The sequence below is a fragment of the Callorhinus ursinus genome, unplaced genomic scaffold (assembly GCF_003265705.2).
Source record: "Callorhinus ursinus isolate GAN/ISIS: 27379988/994484 unplaced genomic scaffold, GSC_fseal_2.0 scaffold12, whole genome shotgun sequence".
NCBI lineage: Eukaryota > Metazoa > Chordata > Mammalia > Carnivora > Otariidae > Callorhinus > Callorhinus ursinus.
This window is the reverse complement of record NW_027397074.1, coordinates 44541902-44563457: the sequence shown is the minus strand read 5'-3', so window position 1 is coordinate 44563457 and position 21556 is coordinate 44541902. Positions and strand designations below refer to the sequence as shown.

The window sequence follows — 21556 nt, the reverse complement described above, 5'->3', positions numbered from 1 at the left end:
CTAAGCACTGAGTCAATGACAGGTGCCCTTGCACCTCTGTGCAAGGGTAGGGGTGGGAAACACTGAGGAAGGGGTGGGGCTGGCCTGAGGGGGACAGCCACTGCCTGGGGTTAGTTAGCTCACTGTGGGTGAGTAGAAATCCAGGCAAGGCTTGGTCAGATCTCCCAGTAGTTCAATGCCAGCATCTAATTGGAAAAGCAGCAGCAACACCATGTAGACCACATGAGCGTCTGTCTGCAAGCTGAACGCAGGCCTTGAGCAGCCAATTTAAAACCTCTGCATTCCACTACAGAAATGGACTTTTCAGATTTTTCTTGATCAAAAGTAACCACGACATTGATAAAATCCTGCTCTTCAGGTTACAGGATACTTTTGCATCTCCCCTCCCATCCGGCCCTCCCTACAATCCCAGAATATAAAATAGTCCACCTCATGGAGGAGAAGATTAAGTAAGGCTCAGAGTGAATCAATGACATACCCAAGGTCACTGGGTAAGCCCAGGCCTCGGGAGGCTGAGCTGGGGCTGGGGGGCTGGAGCTCAGGCCTTCCGTCTGCACGCATCATACTATTTTTATGAGCCTCTGCTGTTTGTTTTGTCCAACTGATGAGCTAGTGCCGTTGTATTGGAATTATAACTCTTATTATGACCTAAATCACAATTGTAATTCACAGGTAACATCTTACTTGGAAATTGTGGAGCTATTTGAATAGCTATGTTGAGCTCTTCGGATGTGTTGATAATAATAATAGCTAGTAGCATTCACTGAGCATTTACTGTGTGCCCAGAATGCAGAGAGCTTGACGTGATTATGTTATGTCATTCCCCCCCGGGACCCTCTGTCATAGACGCTTCTCTTCCACCCATTTTACGGGTGAGGAAATGGAGCTCTAGACAGATTGAGTAACTTAATTAAGATCATCTTGCTAGTAAGTGGCAGAGTTAGGATTCAAATGTGGCCACAGACTGTGCTGTCAACTATAAACATTCATCCTTCATTCCATGCTTACCTTTAGGTTTGCTTCTTGCCTGTGGAATTGCAAGTATGGAGTAAAGCACCTGTTCGATGTGTTCCTTTGGGGGGCAGTGATTTAGACAGCGAGGCAGTGCAGAAGAGGGCTTAGAAGCACACATTTTGGACTCAAGCAGATTGGAGCTTGACTCTCTACCACCAGTTGCCTCATTTCCCTCTACCTTTGTCTCCTTGTCCCTAAAATGGGATAAATAACACCAGCCTTTTGGGGGTGTTGTGAAATCATGGATGTACAATGCTTAGTACAATTCTTCCAGCAGAGGAGGAATGAGCGCATTCTGCTGTGATTCAAAAAATGTCCTTTTAAAAGCGATACTCTTTACCATACTTCTCTGTCAGTTAAGTATGGGGAAATTCCTTGCAATCTTGAATCCCAGGCTTCAAAACTAAAAGTCCCTTTACAAGAGTAATTTATAAACTTACGGCTCTGACTACCAAGAAAAGATTGCTGAGATACCGTGCCCAATGTGTGTAAAATTAGTAGTGAAAGGCATGTTATTTCAGGTGTTTGAATAGATGGAGTTCAGGTTTATCCTGGCTGGATTTCCCCCTACTGTAGGCCTTTTCTGGAAGAGTGCAGTTGGCAACTGAGTGTTTGACACGAAAGTACCATCTGCGTATTCTGAAGGCTGATTTTAGAAGAAGGGCTTTATTGAGTCTTCCAAGGCATTTTCCAGTCATCAACCTACTTGAGAAGGAGGAGGACCGAACACGCACCAAACTCCTAATTTACGTCAGGCACCATGCTAGCAACTCTGTGCACAGTATCTCATTTACTCTCACTACAATGAGATGTAGGTCTTCCTTTCTTCATGTCCAGAAAAGGGAGCACAGCCTGTGGAGGCTAAGCTACATATCCAGGGGTTCCCAGTTACTGCATGCTGGGTCCTGGGTGACAACGGGTCCATTCACTGGTATAGGAGTTTGGATTTCATGCTTTCAGCAACAGAAACAACTGGGCTTACTCAAAGCATAAAAGGAATTGATCAGAAGACATGATAGGTCACAGAATTCACAGAAAAATTGAAGACCTGGAGTGAGAAAAGACTGGGACCAAGGAAAATTCTGGGGATCCAGGTAGGAAAGCTAATGGGCAGACTCATCGGGGAACCCTATGTCCCTCTGCCCACAGTTCAGATTTTATGAAAAGAGCATTTGAGTGCCCTACCTTAGGACAGATGCTCATCCTGTGCACGGAGGAGGCAGGATATTGCGATTGACAGCCTCCACTAAGGCTGGATCCATTGAGGGTGTGGGAGTCCTGTTATCAGGGGAAGGGAGAGTGGACCTAGGCAGGCCAAAGCAATCGACGATCAACATACAGCATTACAGAAAATTTTAGAAAGTGCAACTGACTCTACCCAGTGTCAATACCATTCACGGGAGGCCGGGCCCTGCGCAAGGCCGCAGGCAGAACAAGCTCTAGGAGAGCCCCGTTCTCAGGGAGCCGATGCTATATATACCAAGCTGCTTCATCAGTGGCACTCCCTACCACACAAGTGAGGCATCTGCCACCAGCTGAATAACGGTCTCGTACACATCCTTGTCCAGAGAGCCACAGTGAGAAATGACTGAGAGATGTCACCAGAGTTGGACGAACAGACCGAGGTTGTTTCTGAACCAGAGATGTGAACTGTGTCTCCTACTCACCCAACTCTCCCTTCCCAGAGGCGTTCGGTAGCACTAAACATTTAGCTGTGGGGCGTCAGGAAATGTCTGTTGGTTTGAAGGAATTTAGCTCTTTTTCTTAAGGAGTTCTAGGTAGGAGTTTGGAAGTCTGGGATCTCAGAAACATTCTGGCACCTCGCTGAGTCCCAGCTTCCTTAACAGTGAAGTAGAGGCAGACGTTGTCATTCCTCTTGCCCTGACCTCGTGAGGCAGTACAAGGATAAAGCATACGTACAAAGCACTTGGGAAGGTAAATAACAAAAATGCTTTTTCTCACCTCTGCCTTTTGACCAAACAAACAATGCTTATAATCCAGTCACCTCCTACCATTTCTAATAAATGCTTGAATTCTGGAATGGGCTTTTAAGATCATCTACAAACAAACTAGTTAGGCTATTTACCTAGTTGTCATGAAAAGCGAGAGTTGGTAATACTTGAGTTAATACAAATTATTCCTCAGTAAAGACCCAGCTTTTGCCAACCAAGGTTCCCAACCTCTTAGTGTTATTATTTTACTATTTTCTCATTATAAAAATATCCTAATTACATTTACCTCCCCCCAAAAAAAACCCCTAGAAAACAGTCAGGTCAAAACAAATCATCCATATTTTAGCTACCTTAACTGTTAGTGTTTTGATGTATTCCTTTCCCAAGTTTGAAGCATCTTTTTGAAAATGTTATAGAGTAGAAACAGTGGAATCATGGTCTTCATTGATTTTTTAATAAGTTATTTTTCCATGTGTTCGCAAAACCACCAGTTTCACCAAGCTAACCGGTCAGACCTCCAAGTAGTGAAAGAAAAGAAAATTCTCTAAAGGGAGTGCCTTTGCCGTTTAACTGAGGCTTCACAGCTGTCCAGGAAGGAAAGTGAGGAAACTGGGGGTTTCGGGGAGCTGCCTGGTGTCACGGCAAACCACCTCCATCCAACCAGTCTTTCCCTTCTGCCTTGTTTTTTTACAGTCCCTACTGAGAAGAGGAGGGTAGCTGAAAGCTGCATTCACTTCTGTCTCCTCCTCTCTGTCTTTAGATTTGTTGCCTAAAATACCAGCAAGCCTCAGGGAGAGGTTTGCCCCCAGACTGTCCCAGGGTTAGCCTGAAAGCCCTGCCTCCTGGGAAACTCCTCAGGCCAGGCTGACTGGGGCAGCTAGTCACCCCACCAGGAAGAAGTGGAGGAGATGTATGCAGATCTTTCATAACTGACCAGCTCGTCAGGGCTTAGGCTTTGTCCTGGAACCTCTCTGACTACCAGGACATGGGTTCCGGACCACCCACCCCTAAGCTCCACCCACCTGGCTCCTCGGCTCACTGTCACTGGATCCTGGGATATCTTTTCCCACTCACCCAGCCCTAAAGGCAACTGAGATATTCCTGTGAGGGCTGATGAGAGTAAATGTGACATTTAGATAAAAATAAAAGCTCTGGAATTCTTATATTTAATGCTGGCAGCCTTAAATGCCAGCTTTGAAATCACCTCGCTTGATCATTAATCTGATTTCTTTCCTTTCTTTTTTTTTGCGTTTGACTTATGTGCCCTTTAGAAGTTAAAAGTGTGTTCCTTGCTTTAAGAAGATTTCCATTTGCCGCCAGAAGTAGGCCTTCTACACATCACATGCACAAAATTATGCAGTTCAGCCCTTCACTGCCTCGTTCCAGAGAGTTAGTGCTCTTGTTTGTGATGAGTCTTGAATAACAAGGGGCACAGCTCAGGGATGGACTTCATTTCAATTCAGTCCAACGAACATGTACTCTACTGCTGTACAAATAAGCCTGTTTTTGCCGTAACCTGTGGATTTGCATCCCTGAAAGATAAAAAATTCAAATCAATTTCAAAATATACTGATGATAGTAAAGTAGCTCCAAGAGACACTCAGAAAGATGTGAGCTTCATTTAGTGGCCACGGAGTGGAAAACAACCAGATGTACTTGCGTATTTGCTAGTTAATCAGCATCTTTTCATGGAATTCTAGAAAAGGAATTACTTTATAGATGATTATCTTTGTTAATCAGGCCTTCTTCAATTGGTGGAGGATTTAAGCCTTGTTCGCTGGTACAGGTCATGGGTAATTGTTTCCATACTGTTGGCAAAACAGCTGTAGGAGTTTTGCATGGGCCATAAGTACCCAAGGTCTTTGAGGCAATTTCTTTGTATAAACAATGCAAATTTTTATTGCTAGAGTTGAATTGAGTTTTTTTAAAGAGGCTTTAAATCGATCAGGAGTTTTCCCTTTGGGTTTCTGCTTAGGAGAGCGGAGGTGGTGATGGTGATGGGGTAACATAAAAGATCCCGGGCTCTGGCCGCAGAGGCCCAGGGCTCTTTCATCTTAGGCTGAATCCTGGCCCACTGCTGCTTGAGGATTTGGAGTGTGTAAAAGTCCTGGGCTGTTTAATTATGTGCAAGCCTTTTAAGAAGCCTACACCAGGAAGGCAGAGATGGAAACATATGTAGTGAAACATTTTATATCCAATTTGAGGATTCAACCAAAGGTCTTCACTTGAGCGAAACCAGAACTTCCATGTAGATCAAAGGTAGCATGGAGTTGAGGAAAACCTCTTTGTTGGGGGTTGAGGGACGATGCCTTACGAGAATTAATAATATCGTGTTAGTTGCATAAAAATAACCTAAAAAGAGTGGAAAACAAAGGAGAATATTACTCAGATTTGTACCACCTAAGTTAACCAACTGTTTTCGTGTTTTTTAAAGTTGTATTCCATATATGTAAACATGTATGCCTATTTTCTACATTCACAAATGTGATCTATATTGACTTTCAGCTTTCATACTTAACAGTATGTGAGAAGTATTTTCCACATTGCTACGTGGTTCAGTGGAACATTTTAAATGGTTTTGAACTATCCCATAGAATTTCTGTACCATAGTTTATTCAACGCCTTCACTAATTATGGAACTTTTAGACTGTGTTTCTAGACTGTGTTTCAGTTTTTCATGATAACACCCCATGAATATGGTCTTATATATATATATATTTGGGGGGCTTATTTTCATAGAATTCATTCCATAAACTGGGGTTATTGGGACAGAGAGTCTCAGCATTTTCAAATCTTTTTGTTAAAAATGGATCATCGCTTTCCTGAAGAGTAGCGCCATTTTACACTTCATCAGCACTGGGTATTACCTGAATTCTTTCCCAAGCCAGTTGAATATTGTTATTGTTTTTGGAGAAAAGACAGGAGTTGCTTCGGAGTTGTTTCTCCTCTAATATCCACCATCTTAGCAAAAAAAAATAAAAATTGTACTCTAGGAAGAAGAGACATTCCTCATTGTTGACAAGTGGCTGTCACGCCTAAGACAAGGAGTCCTTGTAAGTGGCATGGCAAACAGAGTTGCCTCCAACAAGAAACAAATCTGAGGCACCTGCTTCTATCCATCTGCCTCATAAAGTTATAGATGCCACTGTAAAAATCAGTGTTGGAGGGGAGAGCAGTATGGATTAGCAGCTCCTGAGACAATGCTCAGCTCACCAGCCTGAAAGCTGAGTTAATGAAATGCGGTCTTCACACAAATCCAATGGTGTAGTGTTCCTCATTCCAGTAAAAGGTAACCACAGTCCTCTTCTTGAACATAGCTGTACACCGAAGAGTTATCACTGGATAATACAACACAAATGCTTTTGTAACTGAGAGAAGCCTTTATGCAGATTCCTATGAAGGTTCGAACTTCTGGAAGAATTGCAATGGCTGAGCCAAGGCTTGTGTAGATTTCAGGTTGTTGGTGTGTGTGGCCAGCTGGAAGAAAATGACCCCACTCACCTGCTGGGCTGGCCTCTCTTGAGCACAGTATCAGAAAACCTCCCGTTACCTTTTCTCTCGTGCACACACTATCTATACCTAGATAGATTACCCGACTTTACCTGCTGAATCCCGCATTTGCCCACAGCTCAATTTTGTTTCAGGTTCTGATCTACAATGGCCAGCTGGACATCATTGTGGCAGCTTCCCTGACCGAGCGCTCTCTGAGAGCCATGAAGTGGAAGGGGTCCCAGAAATACAAGCAGGCAGAAAGAAAAGTTTGGAAGATCTTTAAATCCGATAACGAAGTGGCTGGTTATGTGCGGCAGGTGGATGACTTCTATCAGGTATGGAGACACTTCGGGACCTGTAGGTTGTGGAGAAGGGGATGGTGGGATCGAAACGAAAGGCTGAACACCAGTAAGGCACGACTGGCCTACGCAGGGTCAGAGTGTGTCTTCTGCGACCCCACATTCCCCAGAGCAGAGTGTCTGAGTTCATTAAAGTACGTAGTGCTTCATGTGAAACAAGTTGAAAGTTTAGATATTGTTCAGGAGACAAGGTGACAATCAAAAAGGTAATACTCAGCCCAAAAAGGGGCTTTATCATTAAAGAGAAGGTTAGTCTATTTGGGAACAAAGGGGAGCTTGAACAAATGACATGAGTTAGATTCAGTGTAATCTCTCCTGGCAAATCTGTGCTCACATTTGGGGCTCACACATGAAGCCCCAGGACAAAATCTGTCCATCTGATGCCTCTAGTGTGACCTCCACTTCAGGGGTCAGACGTTGCTCCTGGCCAAGCCTGTCCACTGTGCCCCCAGTCTGCAGGTCTCAGCTCCTCAAGGGTCGGCAGGGCTTTGTTGGTGATTACGTGATGATTACACTGTTTACCTCCAGAAAGTTCTTGGAGAAATTGAGAATGCTTTTGCTTAGTTAGTCAAGAGGAGAAATTTAAGTCTTCTGGACCTGAATTTTTTTTTCCTGCAATTTTTTTTTATTGGAGGCAACATTGGGACCTTAGTTCTGTAGTTCTGAGTATTTGGAATTACAGCTTTCCAATGCTCGAGCTTTTCATTAGGCAAATCCATGCTCCAAATAAAAATTAATCTCAGAGGCATACTACCTTGAAAGTACTTTGCGGTGTCCACCCTGGGTCTTCTATAAACGGGAGCACGGGCAGTCTTGGGTTGGGAATTGACTTGAGAAATCACAATAATTGGTTAACTCTTGAGATTGATTCCAAAAGATTGGAATCCCTGGACAAGTGGAGGCTCTCCATTTACAAAAGATATTCTAGACTTCATTTTTGGTATTTATTTGTCTGTTTTTAAATAACACAAGTTATATATATAGCAATTTAAATATGTTTTTTTAAGAGAAAAGAAAAAGTCAACATTTTGGCATCCAAAATTGTCAGATTAATTAATTTTAATTAATTCCTATGTGCACAATGTTACATAAATTTTACATAATTTTAACAGTTATATAAGATTGATTCTGCTTCGTTCCCTTCTAAAAATAAACTTATTTATTGAGTTATAACATAATATAGAAAAATTCACAAATCACAAATGTACAAGTAAATGAATTTTCGCAGAGCAAAGATACCCATGTAACCATCACCTAGATAAAGAAATAGAATAGAACTAATGTCCCCACAGTAGTCACTATTCCCCCTTCTTCCCAAGGTAACCACTATCCTGAGTTCTAATATCCAAGGTTACCTTTGCTAGTTTTGAATTTTTATAAATGGACACATTTCATATGTACTCTTTGGGGACATTTTTGCTTGACTTTATGTTCATGAGATTTATTTACTCTCTTGAATGTAGCAGTTGTTACTTCATTTTCATCACTGTACAGTATTCTAATATATATATGATATTATATGTAATATGTGCTACAATATAATATGAATATTATATAATTAATATGATTTTCCTATTCTCCTTTTACATACATTTTTACTTTATTTATTTTGTCATTAAGTGCATACAGCCATAGAATTGTTATACTTTCCTGGCAAATTAAATCAACATTATTCTTATAAAGTGTCCCTTTCTAAGTCTAATAATGCTTCTTGCCCTAAAGTCTATTTTGTTGATAGTAGTATAACAATGCCAACTTCCTTTTGATTAATGTTTACATGGGACATCTTTTTCAGCTCTTTGTCTTCAATCTTTCTGTATCCTTATATTTAAGATGTATCTCTTTTAGGTAGCATATAATTGGGTTTTATATTTCTTTAATAGAGCCTGACAATATTTTTTAAACGGAATAGTCCATTTAGTGTAATTACTGATATGTTGTGTTTAAATCTACTACTTTGCTGTTTGTTTCCTACTCATCTTAGTTATTTGTATTTCTATTTTCTTTATTGCATCCTTTTATATTACTCAAATGTTTTATGTCATTTTTGGGTTTTTTTCCCCTCTAGAAGCTTGTTATGCTATACATCATTTAATCTTGTTTAATGATTATACTCAAGGGTAAAATATAAGTTCTGGACTTAACTTAATCCTAATATAAATTAGAATTTTACCACTTTCCAAATAAATGCAAGAACCTTAGATCTTCCTTACCAGCTCTCCTGGTTTTGTGTTATCATTAAAAAAAAAAAAAACAAAAAAATCTGCACACAGTTCGAACACCACAAAACGTTACCTGCATCATGTTACACAGCCAGTGTCACTGTGACTTACCCACAAATTGACCCATTCGTACCCCTTCAGCCGCTTTCCCATTTCCATGCTTCCGACTGGAATTATTTTTCTTTGCTTAAAAAAAAATCCCTTTATTATTTATTTTAGTAAAGTTCTCTTGGCAACAGTTTGTTTTTGTTTGTCTGAAAATGTCTTTGTGTTGCCTTTAGTTGAGAAGTACATTTTTCATGGAACTGAAGTTTAGCTAGGCAGTTACTGTCTTTCAGCACATAAAAGATACTATTCTGTTGTCCCCTGACTTGCATCACTTCTGATCAGAGACCAGCTGTCCGTTTTACTGCTGTTGCTTTGGAGGTGATTTCTTCCCCCACCTGACTGCCTTTTTTTTTTTTTTAAGATTTTATTTATTTATTTGACAGAGAGAGACACAGTGAGAGAGGGAACACAAGCAGGGGAGTGGGAGAGGGAGAAGCAGGCTTCTCGTCGAGCAGGGAGCCCGATGCGGGGCTCAATCCCAGGACCCTGGGGCCATGACCTGAGCCAAAGGCAAACGCTTAATGACTGAGCCACCCAGGCACCCCCCCCTCCACCTGACTACTTTTAAGATTTTCTCAGTTTTGGGTTTTCAAAAGATTTGACTATGTGTATGAAGCTGTGATTTTAAATACATATGCATATTATGCTTGGGTTTCTTAAGCTTTTTGAAACTAAGACTTGATGTCTTTTGTCATTTTTGAAAGATTGTCAGTCATTATCCTTTCAAATACTGCTTAAGCTCTGTTCTCTCTTTCCTCTCGGGTCTACGACCTAATTATGCAAATGTTAGACTTTTTCATTTCATCCTGTATAGCTTTATTTCCGTTCTTTCTTCTTTCCATTCTTCAGTTTTGATATTTTCTATTTTCTCTTCTAATTTTCCATTCTTCCCTACTACTATTCCGTGTATGTTGTTTAGCCCATTTATTTTTTAATTGCAGTAATTATTTTTTTATAGTTCTGGAATTTCAGTTTCATTCTTTTTTTATAAATCTCAACTCTCAGATTATTATCTATTCCTCATCTTGTTGCCTGTTTTCTCAAACACATTCATCACATTTATTTTGATGCCTGTCACTGATAACTCTTAGATTTGCATCACCCATTAGCCTGATTCTATTGTGGTTTTTTTTATGGTAACTTGATCCTTTGATATGCCTACAAGTTTTCAGTGGAATGTCAGACATTATGAAGGTAAACTTGTAGAGATAGTTTGAGTTTTTTGCTGAGGATGCTTTCCTTCAAAGAGATTTTACTTTGCTTCTGTCAAGCAGTTAGAATAGGGGTCAAGCACTTCTATCACGTCTGGAAATGATTGTATTTAAATCTGTATTTTAGCCTGTCTATTTCCATGGTCCTACGTTGACATTTGTAGTGTTAACCAGGGCCAGTACTCTTAGGCAGGCCATGAACACCAATTTTTGTCCCCCCCACAGCTCTGTTCAGGTTTCTAGGCTCTTAACTATCATTTTAATAAAGGTTTTGTAGCCAGCTGGTCCCTGAATCAACTATTGCTTTGATGGGAAAGGACCACAGAAAGTCAGACTCAGCTTGTTGCCCCCTCCTTCACTTTGTAAACATAGCTCCTTCTGGTAAGCAGAATAATGGTTCCCCAAAGAGGCCCCTCTCCTAATCTCTGGAATCTGTATGTTATGTCATATGGAAGAAGGGATTAAGGCTACATATGGAAATAAGGTTGCCAATCCTCTGACACAGAGATGGGGAAATTATTCTGGATTATTCAGTATCATTACAAAGGTCTTTATAAGTGAATGAGGGAGGGGGCACCTGGCTGGCTTAGTCAGTAGAGCATGCAACTCTTGATCTTGGTGTGATGAGTTTGAGCCCCACGTTGGGGGTAGAGCTTACTTAAAAAAAAATAATAATAATAAGTGGATGTGGGAGGCTGATGAGTCAGAATCAAGAGATTTGAGGATGCTACACTGCTGACCTTGAAAATAGCAAAAGCGACCATGAGCCAAGGAGTGCAGGCAGCCTCTAGAAACTAAAAAAGACCAGGCAACAGATTATCCTCTAGAACCTCCAGAAGAAACTCAGCCAACACCTTGATTTTAGTCCAATAAGACCATTTCAGACTTCTAAACTCCAGAATTATAAGATAAGAAACATATGTTGTTATAAAGGCACTGAATAAGTGGTCATTTGTTACAGCAACAATAGGAAACTAATACACTCCTCATGTCCTGGCTGTCTTGATAGGTCACCATGACTTTCAAATGGGTGTGTTCTGTATTTTGTCCAGCTTTTCTAGTTTTGTTGTTTGTTTGTTTTTTAGCAGGAGGATTGAGAACAACAAGTTTCTTTGCCAAGACAGGAAGTGGTACTTGTTGCTCTGTTCTTTTCACATGATATTTTCAAAGTTACAGTATAGATTCTTCACTTATCTTTAAGTAATATTCCATTGATTGGACGTAATTAATTTTTTTAACAATTCTCCTGTTGACCATTTCAGGTTGTTTTCTTTTGTTGTTGTTATTGCTAGTTATAATTTCTTTCTTTTTAATCTTTTTTTTTAACTTATCCACTTTTTTTATTATGTTATGTTAATCACCATACATTACATCATTAGTTTTTGATGTAGTGTTCCATGATTCATTGTTTGCATATAACACCCACTGCTCCATTCAATATGTGCCCTCTTTAATACCCATCACCGGGCTAAACCCATCCCTCCACCCCCTCTAGAACCCTGTTTGTTTCTCAGAGTCCATAGTCTCTCATGGTTCGTCTCCCCCTCCGATTTCCCCCCCTTCATTTTTCCCTTCCTGCTATCTTCTTCTTCTTCTTCTTTTTGTTTTAACATATAATGTATTATTTGTTTCAGAGGTACGGGTCTGTGATTCAACAGTCTTACACAATTCACAGTGCTCACCATAGCTAGTTATTAATTTCTAACAAATACGTGTTTCAATAGTTCTGATCTATATCAACTTTTTAAATAGGTCGGTTAAAAAACACTGTAATTTTTTTGTGTGCAAAATAACAAAAGAGAGGAAGGAACAGAAGGTATACCAATAAAAGACAGGAGTTATAAGGGTGGGCTCACCTACCAATATTTATGTTCAGTAATGGAAAAATAGCTTTGCTTCTTGAGCAAATGTGCTGGACGTTGTGATCAGTACTTCATGGATATCATCAGAACATCCGTGCAAATCATAACAATATCACTGCCATTTTACATACGAGAAAACAGAGTCCGAAAAGGTGAACAATCCTGTATTATCCAGTGATAGGATGGGGATTCAAAATTTATTCATTTTGTTCCCATAGCATGTTTGCCAATGTCTGTCATATTATCTCTGATACTTAATTGCCAGTAAGGTAGGGAATGTTAGCTAAATAGAAGGGAAACATGCAGGAAAAAAAACTCCTAATAGGTCATTCTTTCATGTGTTTGAAAGATACTTGCTAAGCTTTCCTTAGGTACAGTATAAAGGAGATACTTAGCAATATTCGTGAGGTTCTGAAGTTACCTCCAGCAATATATTAGAGCACAGTGCTCTAAAACATAGGGATCATAACAATACCTACCTGCTATGGACTAAACTGTGTCTCTCCTAATTCATATGTTGAAGACCTCACCTACGATGTGACTATATTTGGAGATAGGACCTATAAGGAAGTGGTTGAAATTAAATGAGGTCATAAGGGCAGGGGTTAGTGTTCTTAGAAGAAGAGACGCCAGAGAGCTGACCTGCCCTCCCTCTCTCTGCTGTGGGAAAACACAGCAAAAAGACAGGCATCGACAAGCCAGAATAGAGCTCCTACCAGAAACCAAATTGGCCAGCACTTTGTCTCAGCTCCAGAACTGTAAGAAATAAATGTCCGTTGTTTAAGAACAACAGTCTAGGGGCGCCTGGGTGGCTCAGTCAGTTAAGCCTCTGTCTTCAGCTCAGCTCATGATCCCAGGGGCCTGGGATTGAGCCCCGCATCGGGCTCCCTGCTCAGCGGGGAGTCTGCTTCTCCCTCTCCTCCCTTCTTGTGCTCTCTTTCTCTATCTCTGTCCAGCCCACCTCGAATAATGAAATCTTTAAAAAAAAATAAAAATAAAGAACAGCAGTCTGTGATATCCTTATAGGATTATTGAGGGAATTCAACAAGTTAATTAGCAGAGAACAGTACCTTATCATAGTAAATGTTTACTATTCCCCTGAATCGCATATAAAAATTATGTAATAAAAGGAAAATTATAAACAGTCAAAATCAGGGAAAATGATTGAAAATCAACCCTTCAGGGAAGCTTAAATATTAATATTTAGGCTATTAAGGCTAATAGAAGGTTAATAGAAGGCTATTAACATGAACGTTGAGCTGCCAGGGAGCAATGGACAGGTCACTTGTCCCCTGTCTTATGCACGGCTTTATGATGACAGTCCCATAGGCGCATTCACATGTCCTCCAGATCCCTGATGGCTGTTTCTGCCACCTGTTACTTTATGTCCTCCAGACCAGCCTTGGGAACCGCTCCAGTGCCTGGCCCCGCACCTGTGTCCTGCTGGGCTCGGGGCATAGCACCCCTAGCTCGGGAGTCCAGCTTGTGGTGGCAGGACAGCACGTGCTACCGAGGTGGGGAAAGGGATGGGCCGCCACTCTGAAACTTGTGACAAATACCACACTAAGCCCGCCGACTCTTCTTGTGAATGCAAAACACATTGAGAGATGAAATGGCCCTCCTCCGGCTGCCAAAAAACGGTAACAAAAGAAGCAAGGCCCACATGTGTTTGTGATAGGCAGTGTTTTACCACACGGCCAGGGATCTGCATTTTATGTAGGTGATTTTAAAATGTTGGCAGAGCTCCTGCCCGCTTATGCCTCAGCGTAGAGTTGAGGGTGGCATGTGGAGATGGGGTGGGGGGGAATTAAGGAGGGAAAAGAGCTCCGGTGCTAACAAAGGCCTTCTCTGTGAGCCTCAGATTGAGGATCCTGTCCAAATGTCAAGCGTCTGATAATGAAAAAAGCGGGCCTTAGCCATGGACTTGCTTTCCAGCCTTAGACACACAGAACAGAAGCATGTGAGTGTGTCTGCCAAAAAAGAAAGCTCACTCTCTGCCAAACTCCACAGCTCTTAATTTAAAAATCGAAACCAAAGTAGACCCGTCTCCTGATGGTTACCTCAAGTGTCCATTTAAAAGAAGGACGGCTGTCCCTGGGGAGCAACAGGGTAGAGAGAGGGAGCCATTCTGTCCATATGTTCCCTGCCAGGCGATGCCTTGGGAAAACCAAAGCCAGCTCCGGCCAGCCTGTGGAGGTCAGGCGGAGGAGGAGGGCTTCGTGTTATTGCCTCTGGCTGGTTCTGGCCTATAAGGCCACATGCCTTTGGTATCTATACCACTCTAAGAATTAGACACTGCCTTATTATGTCATCTGGGGCAGTGGTCTTTGCTCAGTTTGCTCATCTGCAAAATGCAGGGTTTGGACTGAGTTATCTGTAAGACATCTAAGAAAGATCTGAAATATCTCTTTTTCATTAATGCCCAGAAGGGCTCAGTTAGCAAGCAATATAGAATAGAATAGTGACCTTCTGTGTGTTGGGAGTGTGTGTGTGGGTGGGTGTATTGGCTTAATAGCGTTACGGTGCAGATCAAAGTTCTCATCCTCTACCTCTCTGGCTGGTGATAAGTAGGGCCAACACCGTCAGGGCCATCCTGCTGTTCCTTTCGGGGTCTTTCTCTGCCCTTCTCCCAAAGTTGCAGTGACCGCTCACGATCTGTTTTGATGTCGCTGCTGCTTTTGAAATGCAGGATATTTTCTTTTTACACCACTGAATTGTTATTTCTACTCCAAGGAGGTTTTGACTCCACAGTTAGAAATAAAAAATTTTAATTGGAATCACACTGATGAATTTCTTTAAGAACACCTTTCTGAAAGAGACTCCGTGAAGCTAAATTTTCTGAAGAAAGCATTGAAGCCATTTCAAACTTTTCCGTCTTTATTTCACTGAAAATATTTTATTGAGAGTAATTATTTTCCACGTACAGATTGAAAGAAAGGTTTGAGTCACTGGTCCGTTTTTCATTCTTATCAAATCTTACTGGGCGTAGTTTCTGCTAACATGAGTTTTGCAGAATTTCCAACAAGTCTATTTTTCCTGATTGCAGTTTGAGTCATTGTTATTTTTATTTTATGTGTTCATTATCAATATCGATTCAGGTTATTTAATAATTACAGGATGGATTATCTCAGCTAGATAGTATTTTATAGCTGGAACAAATTTTAGATCTCATTTTCCAGGTGGGAAAAGTGAAGCCCAGAGGTTAAGTGACTGTCCCAAAGTCTCCTACCCATTTCAGGACTGAGTTGCGAGTAGATTCCAGACTCCTGGCTTCCGGCCCAGTGGTTCTCTGCTTCACAAGGGTACACACCTCTGGAATGATGCACAGGCAGCTGCATATGCTAGTACAGTGATAACTGGAGTCTGCATACATCTCTGCCACCACTCAGGCAGGCCTGAGAGATCATGTATTTCACATCTAATGTTAGCTGTGAAGTCACAGGGGTGCACCCACTTCCTATAGACAGACAGAGTATTGGGGTTTTTAAAAGGTACTAGAGCTTAGTAGGTGGTGAGGCCAGGTTCATCCAAAGTTAAGAAGTTATGGCTTTATCTGGGAACTTCTGATATTAATAAAAGAACAGATGCTGCAATTAGCTAAAATGGACAGAGGAAACGTGTCACCATGTTGTGAGGCAGAGCCTCACAGTGGGAGCCTGAAGAGCAGAGCACCAGCAGAGCACACAGCCTGCTGGTTTCCAGTCTGGAGCCCAGAGAATGAAAGCCACGAGAGAGACTGGGAATGGTCATGGGCCCTTGATGGTAGGCAAAGGGTGAGTGCTTCGTTGTTTAAGCAGTGGGAGGCAGGCCATTGAATGGTTTTTTTTCCCCAGTGTTTTTTTGTGAAGTACATACAAAAGTTATCATCTTAACCATTTTCTAAATTTAATTTGATTAACTAATTTTTTAAAGTAGGCTCCAGGGGTGCCTGGGTGGCTCAGTTGTTAAGCATCTGCCTTCGGCTTGGGTCATGATCCCAGGGTCCTGGGATTGAGCCCTGCATCGGGGTTCCCTGCTTGGCAGAAGGCCTGCTTCTCCCTCTCCCACTCCCCCTGCTTGTGTTCCCTCTCTCGCTGCCTCTCTCTCTCTCTGTCAAATACATAAATAAATAAATCTTTAAAAAAAAAAAAAGTAGGCTCCATGTCCAAAGTGGGGCTTGAACTCACAACCCTGAGATCAAGAGTAGAATGTTCTACCAACTGAGCCAGCCAGGAACCCCTAATCTTAACCATTCTGAAGTGTGTCATTCAGTGGCATTAAATACATTCATAATATTGGGGCACCATCACCACCGTCCATCTCCATAGCTCTTATCATCTCCTAAACTGAACCTATGGCCATTGAACACTAGCAGTGTTCCCCCACCCCAGTCCTTAGCAACTGCCGTTCTACTCATTCTACTTTCTATCTCTATGAACTTGACTGCTCTAAGTATCTTGTATAAATGGAAGCATACAGTGTTTGTCACCATGGAAGGTGTTTATGCACATTTTCAAAGCTGGTCTTTTGGAAGTTTAAAATGGCAGCAATAGGATGAATTCAGGGTAGAGAGAGGTCATGGAAGGGAATCCTGGGAAATAGGGAGTCCTGGTAGGAGCTTTATTGGAAGAAGGTTCTCTACCTACTTTCTGAGTCCACCTTCATGATGCTTGACTCTGAGCTCCTGGAACAGAGGTTGGGGGAATAAGCTTTGGAATGCCCAAGCTGTGAGGACCGATTGCTGTTTGAGAAATGGTGTTTACTGTGGAGCCACACCAACTTGAAAGCTGAGTATCCACAGGGAGAGCCTGGCATGTAGGTGTCATACAGTACCGTCCTTGAGCAGCCGCAGGAAGCACCTCCAGCCTCCTAAAGCACCTCCAGCCTCCTAAAGCACAAGCCCTGAGCCATGATTACACCTTGCCCCTGACCTCAGGCTGGTGGTCTGCCACACTCTCCTCAAAGGCTTCTCCCTGAGTTTCCAACAGGAATAAGACCTTGCACTAGAGGTTATGTATGGAGGAACCAAAGGCAAGGAGCCCACCACCCTCAAAACTTGACTGTTTTGCAGAGTCCTGACCAACTGAAGGCAGTCTGGTGTCAGGAAAGGAGTGTAGACTCCGGAGCTAGACACACCTGGTGTGAATTTTCAGTTTTGCCACTCACTGGCTGTGGGCTGCTCCTGGTTCTTTAGACCCTGAGTGAGGAGGGTGTCGGGAAGGCCCATGCTAATGATGGCTGTACCAATTCTTCAGCATGTGTCAGCCCTCAGGCCTGCCATGGACTTTTTATCCACAATGTTATGGAATACTAATAGCTCCCCTGTCAATTATGTGATTATACTTACTAATTTATAAATGAGGAAAGAGAAGTTTCACCTGAGCTGCTTGCTTCAGATTTCAAATAGTAGTCGTATCTGAGATCTGACAACCCAAATCTTGAACTTTCCCCTGCGCCACCGTGCCTCTCAGTACCCGTGAGGACAGTGGGGTGGAAAGGGATGGAGTACTCTAGTTGGCCAGACTGAGCTGCATGTCTGCCTGTGGGGTGCATGTGGTGGGGGTGGAGCGGTGGGGGTGGCCAGTGTATTTGGCAGCACATCCAGTCCACACAGAAAAGTCTGTTTCCTAAAGGAAAGCAGAGTGCTTACAAGAGGCAGGACGACAGGGAAAGCGTGGTGTGCAGACAGAAAGCAGTAACAATCCCAGCTTCCTAACTGTGCTTTCCTAAAACTAACATTCCCTTTGTTTTGTTTCTCTGACTGCACACAACTATAAAACAGAGAAAGGAATAACTACAGTCCTTGGAGTACAAAGGAAGGTCAGGCTGAGATTTGAATGTTTCCACGGATAATCCACAGAGGGAATGACAAAGAGCTGGCCACCTGCCTCTCTTGGATTTCCTGCTGACATTTTTTTTTTTTTTTTTTTTAGAATTTTAAACAGCTTAGGGAGCATTCTGAACTATTTCTGAAGGAACTAACAGTTCCAGAAAGGTCTTCATCAAGTCCTTGGTTGCATTGGCAAAATCAGAGTAAGCAAAGAGCAACAAATGGGATTTTTGCATTCAGCTAGTTGAGAAGGGATGAGATGAAGTTAAAACAGTATTTAATGCAGGAAAGTAACTTAAGCAGATTTGAGATGATGATTACAAAATGCAACTAATTCCCTGGAAAAATGTTTTGGCTTTGTTACAGAGATTGTTACACAGAGTCTTCACCTCTCTCCCAGCTCTGTTGCTCTCTTTAAAGAGTGATGTCCTGATTCATAGGTTCTTTTTCTCCATCACCTAGATCTGGGGAAGATGCTTGGGAATCAGACTGTGAGCAGAAAACCAGAACATAGTGGTCAAATCATCATCATCATCATCATCATCATAACTTGGCTATATCATCAGAGAACTCCATGGTAGTCACAGACTGAGTTCTCCAGAAGCATGCATTCAAGCCAAGTTTGGGGGCAAGATGTTTATTAGGGATCAACACCTGTGAAAGGAGGGAGGAGGAAGCAGAATTGACAGAAGAGGGAGTCAAACTGTGATGCAGGCCCGAGAAAGCTTGGTAAACCCGGCAGAGAGCTCTGGAGAAAGTCTTTTTCCATCAGCGTCCCACATTGGGCCAAAATGGCCAGGCCTTTAAACGCCCACCTCACTCAGTCATCAAACGCAGGCTGCCCCAGGAAGGGCATCATCTTGGGAAAGGTTGCTCTCTGCAGCTGAGGCAGCCCCTGGAGCTGCTGACAGCTGGAAGCTGGACAGCAGGTCCATCCTTGAAGGGGAATCTGATGGTGCATCTTTTTCTACCATAAAGGCCACCCAGATAATGTAGTTGCGAGCTCTCAGGGTTGGTTTGGGGGGGGGGGAGCGGGTGACATCAGGAGCTGGTGGTTTGCCTAACACCACATGAGATACTGCTCTTTCTTTGCTGGCATAATGTAAGCTTTCCCCTAAGCTCTTAGTTTAATTATGTCTTCTGTCTGCATTAGAAAGATGGATCTAGCCTTGCTTTTCAATTCATATCAAGATTCTAAGATAGGAACAGCCAGAGTTTTTAGGAAAAAGAATAAAGAATTGTCAGTAAGTATTTCCCCTTTTCAGTTATTTAGTAACAGAATAATAGATCACTCCAAAACTCAGTGGCTTGACACAACAACAAGTTATTATTTCTCATCATTATGTGGGTGGGATGGGCTCAGCTCGGTGGTTCTTCTGACTCACATGAGCTACACTCATCCATGCAGCTACATTCAGCGGGAAATATGGCAAAAGCTGGAACATCCAAGGTGGCCTTCTCTTCTCCAGTGCTCTCTCCATATGGCCTCTAACCATGCAGTGTCTTGGCCTGGGCTTCACAGCATGGCAGCTAGTATCCCAAATTGAGAAGCAAAAGATGTCAGTCCTTTTAAGTCCCGGGTTCAGAAGTCCCAGAATATTATTTCCATTGCATTCTCTTGGTCAAAGCTGATCACAGAAGGTCCGTTTCCTCTTAATAAGAAGAATGACAAAGAATTTGGGACCATTGTTAATCTGCTACATTTTCCTAAAACAGCGTGTCAACCCTTACAAATATAGATTCCCAGGCCCTATCTCCAAATATTCTGACTTTATTTATCTGGGGTAGGACCTGAGCATTAGTATATAAGCTTGTTAGGGAATTCTAATATGCATCCTGTTTGGGAGAGCCCTAAATTGTGATGTCTTTTGTCCCTTCTATTGATACCAAAATAGCTTTGTCTTGTAGGAGCCCCATGTGGCTTATGTTTGGATAAACTTCCATTCTGATCCCTAAAGACTGCTCTAAATCCTGACCTATTTTAACCAGAAACTTGAGAACGTAGTTTCACTCTTAACAAACCAGCCATTGATCTGAAACATCACTTTTAGAAAAGTGTCCTCTAGTCAATAGTATCTACTAGTAGGGCTCTGATTCTCCGAAATCCTCAGCCAAAACCTTAAGCTAAATTTTAGACCTCAGTTCCTGCTGTGCGTTGTAGGTTTACAAGTGGTCTTTGTTCTCTCGAAACACTGATAGACCACTGGTAATTTAGACTCACAGAAAAACTCTTGTTATTTATTCAAAAGATTAGCTCCCTTTTCCCAGCTGACTTCTGTGCTGTCCTGAAATAATGTGGTCCTCCTGCGCAAAGTCTTTAGATAGTGTGTCTTACGCTACTTTTCAGAAATGATACAACTAGATCAAGGAGGGTTTGCTATAAACATCATCCAGATCCATTCTCAGCAAAGATGGTGTCTACCAGCCATCTTGAATTTGTTTCTGGATATCAATTAATTGATAAAATACTAGGATGGATTGATAACAACTAATGTAATGTCAAGGCAAAAATAAACATGCAATGATTTTGACTGAAGCCTTATCAGGAGTAACCTTAGTATTTTCATTAGGTGATTGTTAGGTTCTTTCAATAAGGGCTCTTAACCTAGGGCAAGGGTCTGTGGCTAGTATTCAAGGGGTCAGTGAACTTAGAAGGGGAAAAAGTGCATTTTATTTTCACTAACCTCAAACTTAAATAGCTTTTCCTCCCATTATGAATTATGAAATTTAGCCTTTCCTCCCATTATGAATGTAAGCAACAAACCACAGTGGCCTTAGCAGTACCTTTGACTCTGTCACCGAGAGAAAGCAGAAATACTTTCATATAAAATACAAATGCTGTTGCAAATACCTTGAAACAACATCTATCACCATCACTGCTACTTTAAAATTCTAGTAGTTATCATACCCACTGGTTGCTCTTATTGAATGTGTTCATAGAGAAGTACATATATTGTTATATCACATACTACTTGGTTAATTTCAATATAATGGGTTCATTTATAATCTATAATCTATATGTAAATATATATAAAATGTAATTTGAAACATTTTTCTGAGACGTATCCATAGGCCACAGTAGACGCCATAGGGGTCCATGGCACAAAAAAGACCAAGAACCCATGCATTAGACTATTTGAATTTCTAGATCCTCCCCAACCCAAACCACAGACCACCTTTGGGGACCCCAGATTGAAAAGTTATGAGTTTAGCTCTCAGGTAGACTTGAATTTTATCTCTAGTCTATTACCTTGGCAATTCTTACTCCTACTATCGCCATACCCAAGCCACATAGTGTAGAGGTGAAAAGACTGGATATTGTGGTAGACCCTCTACCACTTATTAGCTGTGTGACCTTGGGGAAGTTACTTAACCTCTCCAAGAGGTTCTTCATCAGTGAAGTAGGGATCACATTAATACCTATCTCTCTCATGAAGGGATTAGCTACTAGGATTCATTGAGATTATGGGTATACATATATTACTTGACACTCTACCTGGCTCCTAGTAGGCATGGAATAAATATTT

General features: G+C 41.8%; 1 protein-coding gene across 8 annotated transcripts in view; it reads left to right on the top strand.

The window, feature by feature from the left end:
• CPVL (carboxypeptidase vitellogenic like) overlaps positions 1-21556 on the top strand; it is a 142539-nt gene that overhangs the window by 88386 nt on the left and 32597 nt on the right. For 5 of the 8 annotated variants that reach the window (XM_073899006.1, XM_073899007.1, XM_073899008.1 and 2 more), the window contains 2 exons: positions 6611-6793; positions 13616-13860. In XM_073899006.1, the coding sequence (XP_073755107.1) occupies positions 6611-6793; positions 13616-13831 (399 nt within the window). In that variant the 3' untranslated portion in view covers positions 13832-13860. The remainder of the gene's footprint in view (positions 1-6610; positions 6794-13615; positions 13861-21556) is intronic. The other 3 variants (XM_073899004.1, XM_073899005.1, XM_073899009.1) reach the window with 1 other exon arrangement.